This window comes from Myotis myotis, unplaced genomic scaffold (assembly GCF_014108235.1).
Source record: "Myotis myotis isolate mMyoMyo1 unplaced genomic scaffold, mMyoMyo1.p scaffold_m19_p_9, whole genome shotgun sequence".
Lineage (NCBI taxonomy): Eukaryota > Metazoa > Chordata > Mammalia > Chiroptera > Vespertilionidae > Myotis > Myotis myotis.
This window is the reverse complement of record NW_023416401.1, coordinates 23111202-23128411: the sequence shown is the minus strand read 5'-3', so window position 1 is coordinate 23128411 and position 17210 is coordinate 23111202. Positions and strand designations below refer to the sequence as shown.

At 40.4% G+C, this 17210-nt stretch overlaps 1 protein-coding gene across 1 annotated transcript in view; it reads left to right on the top strand.

Moving 5' to 3' along the window:
* PTPRT (protein tyrosine phosphatase receptor type T) overlaps nt 1-17210 on the top strand; it is a 682122-nt gene that overhangs the window by 461641 nt on the left and 203271 nt on the right. The window contains exon 11 of the mRNA XM_036323307.1: nt 16895-17168. Coding sequence (XP_036179200.1) covers nt 16895-17168 — 274 coding nt within the window. The remainder of the gene's footprint in view (nt 1-16894; nt 17169-17210) is intronic.

Sequence of the window (17210 nt, the reverse complement as noted above, 5' to 3'; positions counted from 1 at the left end):
CCAAGATTGAGAAGCCCTAACTTTATCTTCATAGCCATTTATTTATTTATTGGTTTGTTTGTTTATTTATACATGATTAGATCAAAGTTTCTTAATCTTTTTAGTCACAAAACCCCATTACATTATTAACAAATAATGAAGATCCCTAAGAGCTTTTTTTGTTCATTTGGGTTTTGTCATCAATATTTATAGTATTAGACATTAAAGCTACATTTAGAAAATATTATAATTCATTTAATAATACATTACACATTAATATAAATAACATTAATGTTTTTTAAAACAATAAAATTAGGGAGAAGAGGTACATTGTTTCACATTTTTGCAAATATGTTTAATGTTTGGCTTAATAGAAGACAATTGGATTTTCATATCTGTTTGAAACTTAATCTGTTGTCATGATTTGATTTGGTTGAAATATGTGAAGGATGTCCAGATTCACACAGGTATATAATTAGGAAAAAAAGGAGTATTTAATAGCCTTTCAATATAACTGTAGATATTCTTCTTTGATGTTGCACCAAAACTCAGAGAGTGTCAGTTTCCTAAACTTGAGTTGCAAGGAAACCATATTAGTGAACTTTTCACATTGTTACATTAAAATATATCAATGTTATTGCCCTTTGAATAGATATTTTATCCTTGATTTTTATCCTGGCATGCATTCCTCATTTGAAAAAAAAAATCATTGAATTATAAAAATCTTCCAAATGCTGACACATTTTATGATATAACATTAAAATATCACATTTGCTAACTTCACCACCAGTCTCATCCGTAAAGTTTTAAGTATTAGGAACCTGTCAAATTTACAGTGACAGATAAGTTTCTCAAATTCTAATTTTCCCTTGAAAGCTCAATTATGAACAAATACTCGGTTTCCTTACAGTGAAATGTAAACTTCATTTACTTTAGAGGAAATGTTTACCAAATATCCAAAGTGAAAAACCACAAAGTATCCATCATTCTTGCAAAAAAAGAAAAATCGTCCTTCATTAAAAATGTGATGAGTTTAGCTTGCAACTCAAACAATCACAGGGATATTTTTCCTTAAGAAACCATAGTACTTCACTCAGTGAGCAGGAGGCATGATATATGCATACTTCCCTTTGTGTCACATGCATATTAAAAAACGTGTATGCAAGGCTTGAAATTAACACTTTTTACTGCCTCATCAGGGATATCTTAGGGAAAAGCGGCATTCTTGTTTTTTATAGCAAGTTGCTATATGCTGGTGAAGAATACAGTACAATGACAAACGGTTGGGTGCCACTACCTTGGATTATGCTGAGCAGTTGTACCCCTATTATTGCATTTGCAAGTATCAACACAGTGAAAAAAGGCAAAGACCATCTTAGCATATTATTAACATCATTATGACGTTGCATAATTACTGAAAGGTTCTTGGGGACCTCCAGAGGTTCATGGGCCACCTTAAGAACTGCTAGATTAGATAGTGATATGGTGCCCAAAGGTCTCTGATTCATATCACAAATTCAGGACAAGCCTTCCACAGGCGGATCCCTGAAACTTGGTGTTTATAGAAATACCTTGGTGAGCTTGTTCAAAGTTCTTATTTCCAAGCCCACATTCAGAGAGTTGCAGGGGCTCGAATTCACAGCTGATTCTGTCAGATGGAGGCCTGGCTCCTTCAATTCTCTACACATCGGTGGTGATTTTCACCTCCCAGCATTCCTACAAATAACCTCATCTTGGGCTACTTGTTCCCACAGGAGAAATATTTTAATTAGTGTTATAATTCTTCTGTAGCATTTATTTGACCTATCTGGCACTGTTATCCCAGTTATTATGGTTAATTTAATGGTTCATTAATAATCATTCCTTTTACCTTTTTAGAGCTTAGAAGGGCTTTTTGCGGATAATTGATTTTAGATGGTCTGACAGAAAAGTACGCGAGGATTTTCACCCGGACACTTTCCTTTCCTTAAGCAAATGCCTTTGTCGTGTGTAGAGACATGCAAGGCCACCCTGTTGATTACTCTAAAAACAGTCAGTCTCTGTAGCATCTTCCTCTGTGAAAGCATCACGATGGGTTTTAATTGTGAACTTTGGAGCCTGAATCCCCACTGAAGCTAGCCCTGTTCAACTTTCTCTCTTTTCTTTGCTCCTCTCACAATATAAGGTGATTTTAGAAAACAACAATGACATTTCAACCAAGATCTGAGGAAGGCACCAATATTGGGAGGCCTGGGGTGAGGAAAACAGCCTGGATCTCCACTGAGAAACATAAAATGCTCCGAATGTTTATTAAAACACACAAAAAAAAAAACAAAAAAAGGAAGCTGTTCACTTCCCTAAAGTGTTCTATTTCACTTTATTGCTTTTCAAAATTTACTGCATAAGTGAATGAACCTGAGGTGGTTTAAAATACATATTCTGATGTGGGATATCTGGGATGGGACCCGAGAGCCTGCATTTCCAGCAGATTCCTAGGTGGTGAGGATGCTGCTGGCTCCTGGACCCCTGAGTAGCAAGGTCTTCCAGTGTTCTGCTTCTCCTAGCTGCTGCAGATGGCCACCTTGGCTGCAAACACTCTTTACTACTTAAGTCTACGTAAACTGTTTTAAAGTTATTCTTTAAATGAGCTATCACCATTAGCTAATGAGAGCTATTGGTCAATGGTCACTGTAAACTAAGTCAACTCTCCATATATTGCTAGAATACACACACACACACACACACACACACACACACATGCACCTGCATGAAAATTCATGCACTGGAGGAGGGGGTCCCTCAGCCCGGCCTGCCCCCTCTCATAGTCCGGGAGCCCTCAGGGGTGGGAGGCGACCCAACGATCAGGGGAAGGTGATGCCCTCATGACACCTCTGCTGTTGCCACTGCCGGCAGTGCAAGCCTCAGCTGGCCCTGGTTACCTGAGCCTCAGGCAGCCCTGGGCGGCTGGTCAGCCGCCATCCGAGGCTTGCCTGCACCTCGGGCTGGCCCTGGGCAGCTGGGGGGCTGAGAGAACTGGGGGACTCCAGAGGCAGGCACATGCCTGCTACCTCAGCGGGGCTGAGGAGACTGGGTGCCGCCATCTGGTGGCTGTGGGTGCCACCATCTTTGATGAGACAGTGTGAGGGTCAATTAGCATATTCCCTCTTTATTAGATAGGAATATATATATATATATATATATATATATATATATATCCTATATAATAAAAGGCTAATATGTAAATTGTCCCCACAACTGGGAGTTCGACTGGGAGTTTGACCAGGGGGCGGGGCCAGCCAGCCAAACGCCTACGGTTCATCCCCCAGGCCAGCCCTGCCCCCAGTCGCCCCCCCCAACCCCAATCGAGGGCAGGGCTGGCCAGCCAACCTTCTGCTTCCCCTCCCCCCAGCCGGCCTGGCCTAATCAGCCCCAATCGGGGAGGGCTGGCTGGACCCCACCCGTGCATGAATTCATGCACAGGGCCTCTAGTATATCCTATCTAATAAAAGACAGAAGGGTAACTGACCATACCTTTGCTACGCTTCCCATTGGCTAATCAGGGCGATATGCAAATTAACTTCCAACCAAGATGGCGGCCGGCAGCCACGGAGCTGGAGCAAGAAGGAGGCTTGCTTGCTCCAGTGATGGAGGAAGCCAAGGTTCCCCACCTGCTGCGGCCTGGCTCTGAGCTCTGAAAGCAACTAAGTTTCAATTATAGAAGCTAAACAAACCCCAGATACCTGCTTTCAGCAGGCTGTGGCCTCAGAGCAGTGACAGCAACAAAGTTTCAATTATAGAAGGTAAATAAATCCCAGAATAAAAAAAAGAGAGAAAAAGGAGAGGCTGGGAGCTTCAGTCGCCAGCCAGCCTGAAAACGGCCCTCAGCCCCTCACCCAGACTGGCCAGGCACCCAAGCGGGACCCCCACCCTGATCCGGGACACTCTTTAGGGCAAACCAGCCGGCCCCAACCCGTGAACCAGGCCTCTATCCTATATAGTAAAAGGGTAATATCCAAACTGACCCTAACAGCAGAAAGACTGGGAATGAGTGGTCACTATGACACACACTGACCACCAGGGGGCAGACGCTCAATGCAGGAGCTGCCCTCTGGTGGTTAGTGTGCTCCCACATGGGGGAGCTCTGCTCAGCCACAAGCCAGGTTAACGGCTGCCAGTACAGCGGTCGTGGTGGGAGCCTCTCATGCCTCCTAAGCAGCGCTAGGGATGTCCGATTGCAGCTTAGGCCTGCTCCCCGCTGGCAAGTGGACATCCCCTGAGGGCTGCGGGGCTGCCAGAGGGATGTCTGATTGCCAGCTTAGGCCCAATCCCCCGGGGAGCAGGCCTAAGCCAGAAGGTGGTCATCCCCCGAGGGGTCCCAGACTGCGAGAGGGCACAGGCCGGGCTGAGGGATTCCCTCCCCACCCCATGAGTGCACAAATTTTTGTGCACTGGGCCTCTAGTGTGTGTGTGTGTGTGTGTGTGTGTGTGTGTGTGTGTGTGTGTATATATATATATATATATATATATATATATATATATATATATATATATATATATTTCAGAGAGGAAGGGAGAGGGAGAGAGAGATAGAAACGTCAGTAATGAAAGAATCATTGATCAGCTGCCTCCTGCATTCCCCACACTGGGGTCAAGCCTACAACCGGGCATGTGCCCTGACCAGGAATCGAACTGTGACCTCCTGGTTCATAGGTCAACACTCAACCATGCTAGCCAGGCTATTTGCTGGATTCTTGATCAATTGAAATGGCAGTATTTAACATGAACTTAGAAAATCACACTGAAAGAGAGCGAACCTATTTGTTCAAGTCTACTATTTTTCAGGAGGGGTACACAGATTTTTTTCATGTAAATGATATCCATTGCTACCTTGTTAAAATGGTTTCTTGCTAATATTAAGCTGTGCTATCTTTTTCCCAGTATATTTACTAAGTGGATTTTGCTGTTTTTTAGGGAAACTGTGTGTGTGTGTGTGTGTGCGTGCGCACATGTTGTGCCTATTCAATCTACTAGAACCTCTTGTGAGTTTCTTTCATTAAATTTTATTATCTTAGTTTACCAGTCTAACAATCACATCATCTGCAAATAATGATAATTTTGCGTCCTCATTTTCCATTGCTATAGCTCTTATTTTGGTTGTATTTTTTGTTGTGTTTGGTAGAGTTTTCTGAGCAATGTTGCCAAATAATGTTGACAGTTGAGCAGCATGTGTTATTCCCAACCTCAAAGACAAGCCCTCTAGTAAATTTCCCCCATGTGTGATGTTGCTTGTGGGTTTGAAATAGGTGTTTTAAAACATGATAAGGAAAAATATCTCAATTCTTCCACTTATCTTCATGACTCTTAATGTCTGCCCTACCCAATTTGGCTCAGTGGATAGAGCATCAGCCTGCGAACCAAAGGGTCCCAAATTCTATTCTGGTCAAGGGCACGTACCTCAGTTGCAGGCTCCTCCCTGGCCCCAGCCCTGGTTGGGTGCATGCAGGAGGCAGCCAATCATTGTGTTTCTCTCACAGCGATATTTCTCTCTGTCTTTCCCCTCTATTCCACTCTTCCTAAAAAATCAATGGAGAAATATCTTCAGGTGAGAATTAACACAACAAAAACAAAAATCAGAAACAGGCCCAGCTAGGAGTGGCTCAGTGGGTGAGTGATCTCCAGTAGAGACCGTGTAGGAGGCAGCCAGTCAATGATTCTCTCTCATCATTGATGTTTCTGTCTCTCTCTCCCTCTCCCTTCCTCTCTCTGAAATAAATTTAAAAATATTTTTTTAAAAGTCAGAAACGGATGTTAAATTTTATCAAATACATGCTTATATAATCATCTGTTTCTATAAGCATATTGTTTTTTACTTGCACTTATTTATGTGTTATTTTCCCAGATTTTCTATACTTAAATCTCTCGGTTCCTAAGGAAAATGACCTGCTTATGGGGAACCAATGTCATGGTGTATTAGAGGAACAAATTGCAACAATCGGAGATGCCTTTTCTCTTTTGCTGTCTTATGTAATTATTTATATAACATGGGAATTATCAATTGTTGAAAGATTGAAAGAACTCATTGGAAAAGCCATCTGGCTCCAGTGTTGTTTACTCTGACTTTCATTTTATGGAATGCTTAATTAATTTATTGTCATCCTTTTTGTCTAATAACAAAGCCTTCTCAGATTCTGTAAACAGGTTTGGTCCTACCCCGTAAGCATTACACATCATTGTTCTCATCAAAATAGTTTCTAAAGAGTATGAAATTGGGGTTTGATTTCCTATTTGACATGAGAGTTACTTACGAAGGTTCTTATTTTCCCAGTTGGAAGTTTTTATTTGTTTAGAATTTTCGTTTAATAATTCCTTGTTCTATTCTATCTCATTATACAGAGAAGACATAGTGTATAGTTTTACTTGCACAGAGACACTATTGATTTTGATGTAGGCCCCTTGTTATTTTTATCCTCCATACCAAATATCAAAATATTGATTCCTCTCTGTCATATCATCTGGGAGGAGTAGCTTTTCTAATTTGTTGTTGTGTTTTTTATTCTTGTATTTAGACATTTCAAATTTACACACAGACACATTTTTTCCTTTTTTTTGTAAGTTGTTCTATTGTTAAAGCTTAAAATGTCTTTTTCCATTCAAGATTTTTTAAAATTGTAAACCTACAGGAAGTTGCAAGAATAGTACAATAAACATGCACACACTGTTCCCTCAGATTCACCAGTTGTAAACATTTTTGTCATATTTACTTGCTCTCTTTTTTCCTCTCTCTCAAATGGTTGCTAGGTTAGTTGTAGTAATCATGGCACTTTAAGACTTCTAGTTTGTATCTCCTGAGAAAAAGGTCAATCTCCTACACAGCCACAATGCAATCAACACACTCAAGAAATGTAGAATTGGTATAAACTAGCATCTCACATATAGCTTATATTCAGATTTCCAGTTTCCTATAAGGCTTTAAAAAATTCAACCCAGGATTATTTTTTTATAATTTTTTCTTTTTTCCATTGATTTGTGTTGTTTCTATTTCTATATGTAAAATTCACACACACACACACACACACACACACACACACACACACACACTTATTTGTGTGTGTTTTTTTAAATCATACCACAGTACCCATAGTGTAATTATTTTAACTTCATAATATGCTTCAATATCCAGGAGTGGTTTTTAACTCTCATTTTTTGTTTGTTTAAAAACATTTCTTAGCTATATTTTCTATTTTAAACAAACATATGAAAATCTCATTGAAGTTATTGGAATTTCTAAATTAAAGTCATTCACATCTTTAGGGTTCCCAAATGTCACCTAACCGGCCTCATATTTTATACAGTTTGCTTTTTCCCCCAAAGAAAACACATCGATTTGGCAAGAACTGACATCTTTACAACATGTGATGCTTTCACCCAGGACTTCGGCATTTTGTTCATTTATTCATCTTTCGTTCCACACAATTATTTAACACCCACTCTGCCAAGCCTGCTTGGCAGAAACGGCCTTTTTCTTCCCCTGTCAGCCCTGTACATTTCTCATTTGTGTTCCCTGCTGTTTTAAAGGACTCTATTCTAGCAAGATTTTCCCCTTACATCCTCCAGCTTGTTTTTCATGCGTACAGTTTATTTATCTCTATCTTCTTTCAAACCACTTTACTGAATTCTTTTATTAATTTCAAAAGTCTTTCAGTTGATTCTCTTCGATAGGTCATGGCCATATTATCTACGAATGATGATTAATTGCTTTCCTTTCTAAAATGTATCTCTCTTCTGTTTTGTGTCTTATCGCAGTGGCCAGAAGATCCCATTTTAGAAGCAGGTTCTGGAGGTGAAGTGACTTGCTCAGCATGTCATGGAGCCAGTGAGTGGTAGAGACAGAACTAAAACCTCAACCTTGTTTTTCAGTTCACTGTTGGCTTTAGAAAAGGTCACCAAATCAAGGTCATCTCTCCAAAGATCAACTAACTGGCCTCATATCTGTCTATCTATCTAGTTGCTGTTTCCTGAAGGAAGGTTGACATTTGCAGTGCTTACAGTTCTCTTTTAAAATGACTTAACCTCTTAGGCGCATGTACATACACACACACACACACACACACACACACACACACACACAGTGTGAGTGATGATGATAAATGATACGGAGAAAACTAAAGCAGGGAAGTGTAATCGGCTATGATGGTGTCAGGGTTGGGGTTGCTATTTTAAGCAGGGTGGTCAGGTAAGACATCGCTGGCAGAGACGAAGAAGCAAGCCTTCCAAAGGCTGTGTGTGTCTGAGGAACAGCACCCCAGGCACAGAGGGTAGCAAATGCAAAGGCCTTCAGATGGGAGCATGTCTGGAGTGGCCAAGGACCAGCAAAGAGACCCTGTGCCTAGAGAAGAATGGTAGGAGGTGAAGTCGGATAATTCATAAGAAAGGGCCTCAGAGACATTGTAAAGATGTTGCCTTTTTTTTTTTTTAATATATTTTATTGATTTTTTACAGAAAGGAAGGGAGAGAGATAGAGAGTCAGAAACATCGATGAGAGAGAAACATCGATCAGCTGCCTCCTGCACATCTCCCACTGGGGATATGCCCGCAACCCAGGTACATGCCCTTGACCGGAATCGAACCTGGGACCTTTCAGTCCGTAGGCCGACGCTCTACCCACTGAGCCAAACCGGCTTCGGCAGATGTTGCCTTTTACTCAAAGTAAAGTGGGAGCCATAGTAGGGCTTTGAGCACAGGCGTGTCAAGCCCTCAGTCATGTTTTTGAAGGGTCACCCTAGCCACTGTTTTGAGAATAGATTGTTGGGGGCAAGAGTGGAAGCAGGGAGACCAGTGGGAGGCGGTTGCAATAATCTAATTAAGAAATGACAGGAGTTTGGGCCAGGCTGTTAGCTATGGAGATGATAGTGGTCAGATTCAGGCTATCCATTGAAATTAGAGCCACTATGAGTTGCTTGTGTACAGTACTGTGAACGAGAGAGGACCCGTGGTAGAGAGGAAGTATGTGAGGGCAATAGCCAGGTCTTCTGCATTTTGATTTAAAATACATCTCAACCAAAGGACAAGTTCAATTAAAACCAGTTACATTTCTTTTTTCACTCATATGTGGAATTGAATGAACAAACTGAACTACCAAGCAAAATAGAGACAGATTCATAGATAGAAAGCAGACAGACAGCTCGGGAGGGAGGGCTGTTGGGGAGTGGATGGAGGAATTGAGCAGAAAAGAAAAAAAAAAGAGAGAACTCATAGATATGGACAACAGTGTGGCGATTGTGGTGGGGTGGGGGGCACGGTGGAGATGGAAAAGGGCATAAGGGCATAGAGGGATAAATGGTGACGGGAAAATAAAATAAAATAAAAATAAATAAATATTGAAAAAGAAGAGATGAAGCTCTGGCCATCATTAGAAGTCTGGTTTTTCCTTACAGGGTTTTTTTTTTTTTTAGCTTTCATTCGCAAATAAGTAAAACTTAATTTGAACTCTTCAGTTGAATTGTTATGGTTCCTTTACACAATATAAATTTCTCCCTCTAAATTCCTACTCAAAATCCATTTTTGTTAAATGCATCAAGTGCAATTCAATCAAAGAAGGGTCCAAATGGAAAACAAGGCAAATCTCTGTTGTCTAATTCAATAACACAGTGATAATAATGCATGCAGCAACGCTGTTGTCTCCAGCCAACTTTTATGGAGACTTCACTCTTTTAAGACACATTATCTCATTTAGCCCTCACCCTCTTCTCAGAATGCTTCCCCAGCCGAGTTCCTTTTCCTGCCCTCATCTCATTGGATTGTGGCATCCAGTTAATATGCATCTTCCCCACCTCAGTTCTGAGCTCCTGGGGTCAGGGGCTATGTGCCATTCAAATTTGCACCTGCTCCACTATAATCACTCAATATATCTGATGAATAAATGAATAAGTACATGAAAGACCGAGAGAGGGGGCAGTAAGCCACGCAGCTAGTCAGAGGCCAAGGAAAGAAGCACATGCACAGACTCTGACTAAATTAAATTGCAAATGTATACCTCTTCCCACTTCCTTGCCTCCTCTAAGAGCTATTGCGACTAGGCAAATAGTGAATAAAATCAGGAATTCCCAGAGCTTTGGAAAAAAGGTTGACTAACTAAGACATACCATTGTAAATTTCCGCTCCGTAGTTCCCAGTGACCTTTAATGTGAAGAATGTAATTCAAAGCTACGTTCTCTTGGGGATTACAAAACTCACACTTATTTCTTAGCCCCTCTGGTGCAATAATGCCAAAGGTTTATTATAGCATTTTTGCATAAAAATACGTGCACTGTTGAATGCTAAGGCACAGACTTTCGAAGGGAGAAAGAACATCCAAGATTATTCAGTCCATTTCCTTCATTTCTTTAACAGCTTTATTGAGATATAATTTTCATACCATAAAGTTCACCTATTTTAAGTGTACAGTTCCATAATTTTCAGTAAAAGTATGGGGTTGTGCTATAATCACCACGATTCCACTTTAGAACATTTCATCACACCATAAAACACCCTGTGCATGGGCGCCTGCTCCCACCTCCCATCCTGGGCATCGCTAATCGGGCTTCTGCCTCTATGAGAGTGCCTTTCTTGACATTTCATCTGAATGAAATCATACAATAGATAGTCTTTTGTGCCTGGCTTCTCTCAGTTAGCATAATGTTTTTGAGCTCCATCCATGTAGAATGTATCAGTGCTTTGTTTCTTTTGTTGCTGAAGAATATTTCATTATATGGATGTACCACATACTGCTTACTTTTTCACCAGTTGATGGACACATAGATTGTTTAAATATGTTGGCTATCATGAATAATTCTGCTGTTATCATGTGTATACAAGATTTTGTGCAGGCCTATTTTTTTCATTTCTCTTGGGTAGAAACCTAGGATAGCAATGGCTGGGTGAAAGGTAGCTTTTTGATTACCTTGTCAAGGAACTACTAGATTATTTTCCAAAGTGATTGAACCATTTTTTCTCCCCAGAGGGTCCCAGTTTTTTCATATCTTTGTCAACACTTGCTATTGTCTGTCTTTTTACTGATAAGCTATTCTAGTGAATGTGCGTGGTGGTTTCTCATTGTGGTTTTAATTTACTTTTCCCTAATGACTAATGAGGTTGACCATCTTTTCATGAGCTTGTTAGTCACTTGTATTTCATATTTAGAAATGTCTACTCAAATACTTTGCCAATTTTTAATTGGTTTGTTTGTCTTATTATTATTAAATTGTAATGACATATACTGGATGTGAGTCCTATACACATGATTTACAAATATTTTCTCTCAATGTGTAGCTTGTCTTTTTATGTTGTATTTTGAAGCATAATATTTTTAAAAGTCTAATGACATCCAATTTATGTGTTTTTCTCCCATTAATGGCTCATGATTTTGGTGTTATATCAACATACTCCTTTTTAAATCAAAGGTCATGAAGATTTTCTCCTAGAAGTTTTATAGCTTATCTTATTTAGGACCATGATCTATTGGTTTTGTTATATTATTATCTATTAGATCTGTTAGTTCTTATGTAGTGTGAATTTAAATTTAGATTTTTTTTTCATGTGAGTTTAATTGACCCAACATCATTTGCTTAAAAGGTTATTCTTCGACCACGAAATTGTCTTGGCATCTTGTCAAGAATCAATTGATCATAAATATAGTGGTTTTTTTCTAGACTCTCAATTCTCTTTAATTGATCTATAAGTCTATTTTATATCTATTACTCTATGGATTTGCATACATTATGAAATTAGGAACTGTAAGTCCTCCAACTTTATTCTTATTTTTAAATTGTTTTTTCTATTATGGACCCTTGCATTTCCATGTACATTTTAGTATCAGCTTGTTCATTTTTAGAAAAGTGTTCTGGGTTTCTGATAGAGAGGGGAGAGGGGTTGGGAGACTGGGTGAAAAAGTTGAAGGGATAAGCAAAAAAGAAAAAAAATTATAGACACAGACAACAGTATGGTGATTACCAGAGGGAAAGGGAAGGTTGGGGGAGGTCGAAGAGGGTAAAGAGAGGGATAAATAGTGATAGAAGGAAACTTGACTTTGGGTGGTGAACACACAATACAATATACAGGTATATTAGAGGAATAGTACACCTAAAACCTATATAATTTTATTAATCAATACCACCCCAATAATTTCAATAGAAAATTTTAAAAATCTAGAGATAAATTTGTTGAGAATTTCCATCTTCACAAAATTGACTATTCCAAACCATAAACATGGAATACATCTCCATTTACTTAGATCTTCTTCAATTTTTTTCAGCAATGTTTTGTACTTTTCATTGTACAAATATTTCAATTCTTTTATTTAAATGTATTTCTAAGTATTCTTTTTTTTTCTTTATTGATTAAGGTATTACATATGTGTCCCTATTCCCCCATTGCCCCCCCCCCCACTAACGTTCATGCCCTCATCCCCCTGGTGTCTGTGCCCATTGGTTATGCTTATATGCATGCATACAAGACCTTTGGTTGGTCTCTCCCCCTTGCCCCCTCCCTTCTTTTTGATACTGTTGTGAATGAAAGTGCTTACTTAATTTCATTTTCAGATTTTTCTTTTCTAATGATAAAAGTATAATTGATTTTTGTATATTGATCTTGAATCCTGTGTCCATGTTGAAATTGAAAGTGTGTGGTATGAAGAAACAATGGATTATTATTCAGAAAACCTGCCATTTGTAACAACAAGAATGAATCTGAAGGACATTATACTGAGTGAAATAAGTCAGACAAAGAAAAACAAATACTGCATGATCTCTCTTATATGTGGAATCTAAAATGGTCCAATTCATAAAAGCAGACTAGAGCATGGTGATTGTCAGAGGCTGGAGGATAGAGGAAATGGGGAGGTGTTGGTCCAGGGGTTGTACAGGATGAATAAGTTCTGGAGAACTGTAAATACTGCATTTTATACTTGAAAATTGCTAAGAGAATAATCTTAAATATTCTTACCACACACAATGGTTACTATATGAGGTGATGGGTATGTTAATTAGCTTGATTGTAGTAATCATTTCACAATGTATACATATATCAAAGCCTCACATTGTACACCTTAAATATATATAATTTTTATTTGTTAGTTATACCTCAATAATACTGGAAAACCAACTTATAGGAAATGGACTCATTGAAACAAAGAAAATTGGTGATTGCTGGGGTTGATTGGTAGTCAAAGGATACAAACAAAATTTTTTAAATCTTGAGTTTAATTTACGTGAGTTATACCTAATATTATATATCAATTTACCGTATTAGAAAATGCAACTGAGAAATATTTTAAAATATTCATTCATTTAACAAAACTTTAAATAAAAATCATTTTATTGAAAATAATAGTAGTGAGCCCATTACATGTTAGCATCAATAAAATATTTTTATGAAAATAATTAATTTGATTTAGTGAGAAGTGTAGCATTGTTTTACATTTTTGCTAACCTCTAGCGTCCAGTGGACTAGAAGGCTGCTAGGTTCTATATCTGTTTTTGCATTCAAACTATTGCATTATGTTGCTTGATTGAAGTAAATGGAGAGAATTCAGCCTCTTGCGGTCATGAAGTCCTATGGCTATGCAAGAACTCCACAGTACCCTTGTGAGAGATTGAATGTGCAAAAGGCAGAGAATGTCTTAATGTTATTCTAAAACTAGTTTTGACCTCGCAAATCATGTGAACAGGTGTCAGGGACACTGGGTGGGCTTCCGCTCCCTCAGGGCTTCCCCCTTCACATACAGGTACCTGCCTTGTTCCTCCCTACCTAATGGGTTGGGACTGAGTTGTTTGGGAAGGAGCTAGAGCAGGCCAGGGCAGAAATTGTAAACTTTACTCGTGAGTACTAAGGTTGGTTGTGGCATTGATGAGTTAGTTCTGACGATTTTGTGTGTATTGTGTGAGAGAGTTTATGAGTGAAAATGTTGATGTTGGAAATGAGGGTTCTCACTGTAGGGAAGAGGAAAAATAGCCCTGGCCAGTGTGGATCAGTTAGTTGAGCATTGCCCCATGCTCTGAGAGGCCACTGGTTCCATTCCTGGTAAGGGCACATGCCTGAATTGCAGGTGGCAGCCAATCAATGTTTCTCTCTCACATTGATGTTTCTCTCTCCCTATCCTTCTGCTCTCTCTAAAATCAATTTAAAAAAATTTTTTAAGAAGAAAGGAAAAACAAATGTGGAATGGGGATGGTCAGGAAGATTTTTGTGTTTTTGGATTTGAATTGGCGATATCAGCCTGAACAATCAGTATAAATTTTTGATGTTTAAAACATGTTTTGTTTTTTTTCTGTCCAATGTATGGGCATGGGAACAGTGGAATCACAGTAGCCATGAGCTAACTCAATATCCAGATATTTCCTTCTAAATTTCTTATTTGGAGAAATGCCTGGTTACAATCTTGGTAGAAAGAGCACAGGTAAGCCACGGACACCTTGTAGTGCCAGCAAGTGAAGGTGGGCACAGTGACCAGTGGAGCCACTAAAGGATGTGGGCGCTGCCCGGCAGGACTCCCACTGGACTGGAACTATTTTAATTTTATAATTTCTTAGATATTTTATATTTTACATATTTATACCTCCTTGTACCTGTGGCTCATATACAAGTATAAAAGTAAAACAAGTTTACACATGAACACGTGGAATCATCCAAGAAGATAATCAGTGGTGGAAACGTCACTGTGAACGATGGGACGTCCCATGTGCCTCAGCTGAGTGGGGCTGGAAACAAAGGTTGAACTCCACCTTGTACACCTGGATCTTTGCTCCTACACAAGTCACATGTGCCCTGTAGGGGACTCTGTGGGTGCTGATCAGCAGCTTCTGTGTGCTTTGATGCGAATGGCTCTCAGTCCTGACCTTCTTCCAATGTTCCCCATTAGACGACCACGGCCACTTCTTCTGCCCCCACATGAACTGGGAGTGCCTGGGAGTTTCTGTCTCTGCAGTGGAGTACGTACCCACTCACTGATTGGCACTGGAGGCCCAAATGCCCTTGGGTTGAGATGAGATTAACTCTGAGGTACAGTTTATATTCCAGGGCTCCCCATAGGATCAGGCTGAGAGACTGGATCTTTGCCCGAAATCACATTCCTGCTTGGCTCCCTCCCCTCTCCTCTCCCTATTCCCTTACTGGTTTCTCCTGGGTTCACTTTCTTAGCAACACGTCATTTCATTGAAACCTTGGCTGAGAGCCTGATTCTGGGAGAACTGGAACTAAAACAAGTTTGTTTCTGGGAGAACATGAGCCCAAAGGTGCCCTTCCGAAGTCAGGCAGCCTTCTATTTTGAGCTACAGTATACTCTATCATCTGATGTCAGCATTCTAAACGCATACAGCCCTTGACTGGAGACATCTTCACTAAATATAGAAAGGGGGCCACAGGGTGTGTCAGTGATGGATGGATGGGTCTGATAGGGCCATGATCTCTCTCAGTGAAGCAGGAGTGATCATCTAAACCATTAGTTCAAGAATTGGAGGAAGCATGATGGTCTAGAGGCGGGGCTCTCTAAAGCCTGCAGAGGAATTCCTGCAAGCTTTGCTCTTAAAGGTATCTGAGGCAACTATCCTCTCTGGGGGCTGGGGGTCTTGCGACTTGGGACTGGAGTAGAATGTTCTTGTCTCAGGAGACACTGAAACTACAGGATGCAAGTTGCTGGCAAGCCTGGGTCTGAAAAGCTGGGGAGACGAGGATGGCGTCAGTCACTGTAGCGTTGAAGGTGAGCTGCAGCGAGGATGACAGAACCAGGAGGTGACAGAAGGTTCAAACTCTCCTTGACCTTATGCATTGAGGTGGGGCTGCAGCATAGCTTTCAGGGCCCTAAAAGAAGAGGTCCCTGGGTTAGGTCATGCAGAAAATATGATCATAAATGTCAGTGTTCTGATTGGGAAAAATAGAGAAGGTATCACAGGAGGGAAACTGGGTGAGTAAATACTCTCTTGTGAGGTGAGCATTTTAATTTCTTCTTTCATGTTATCAGGATTTTTCTACTACAGAAAAAACATCCTGTTAACTTACAAATAACCTTAAATAGTTTATTGCAACCACATTTTTTGCACTAAAATATGTCTCTTGGGGGTTATTCTCACCTAGATATGATTTTATCATTGCCAGTGAGGTAAAAAGAGCTTCGATAAATCTATTTTCAAGGCACTGATAATGGGATGAGGGTACTACAATCAACAAAAATAATACCCACTTTCTTTTTCTTTCTTCTCATACTGCTTCCTAAAGTGGATGGGTTAGGGCCACGAAACTTGCACAACTTGTATGTGCTGTTTCTTCTCTTCTCCTTGATCAGACTTCCAAAAGGTGGACTCGAAGCCAGGCACAAAGTGTCCCAAATGCCAGATGGGGAGTTTTGGTTGTGTCATTCAAATAATGGACAGCTTATGACAGTGTTTGAAAAGGGACACTGCTATATGATTAGGAAGATCAATGGATTGACTGGTTAGTTGATCAAATAAATTAGAGACAAAGAGACCCGTTGAGCCTGGGTAAGAGGTGGATACATGCCCATCCTCAGAACTATGAGTGGGAGGAGGAGAAGGCGGAGGAGCAAGTGCAGATTGCAGATGTCAAGTCAACAGGGCTTATTGATTCGAGGTGTGGAGTGAAGTATAAGGAGGTAGGAATTGAGGATGAGCCCCACGTGCAAGATCTGGCCACTTGATGGGCAGCACTACCCTTCACTAAGGAAGAAATGTCAGGGAGCAGGCGGGTTTGTAGGGAAGAGTTGCGTTTAAGGACATATCCAGTGTGAGCTGGCTTTGGAACATGTAAATGGAGGTAGATTTCCACAAAGCAGTGGTTTGTAAGTCTGGAGCCCAGGAGGGAGGTTTAGCTGTAGAGAGAGGTGATGATAATGACTAGCAAGTTCATCCCACCCAGTAGCATTCATTCGCCTCTTCTCTATCCTGTCCAGTGTTTACCAGCTGGTTGTCAAGGAGGAAAGACTTCAGAAATCACGGCGGGCAGCTGACATCATCGAGTGCTTTTCGGTGCCTGTGAGCTATAGGAACGCCTCCAGCCTGGATTCTCTGCACTACTTTGCTGCTGAGTTGAAGCCTGCCAACCTGCCTGTCACACAGCCCTTCACAGTGGGTGACAACAAGACATACAATGGCTACTGGAACCCTCCTCTTTCCCCTCTGAAAAGCTACAGTATCTACTTCCAAGCACTCAGCAAAGCCAATGGAGTAAGTATGGCCACATGGAGGCCACTGCTCATCTTGTTTGTA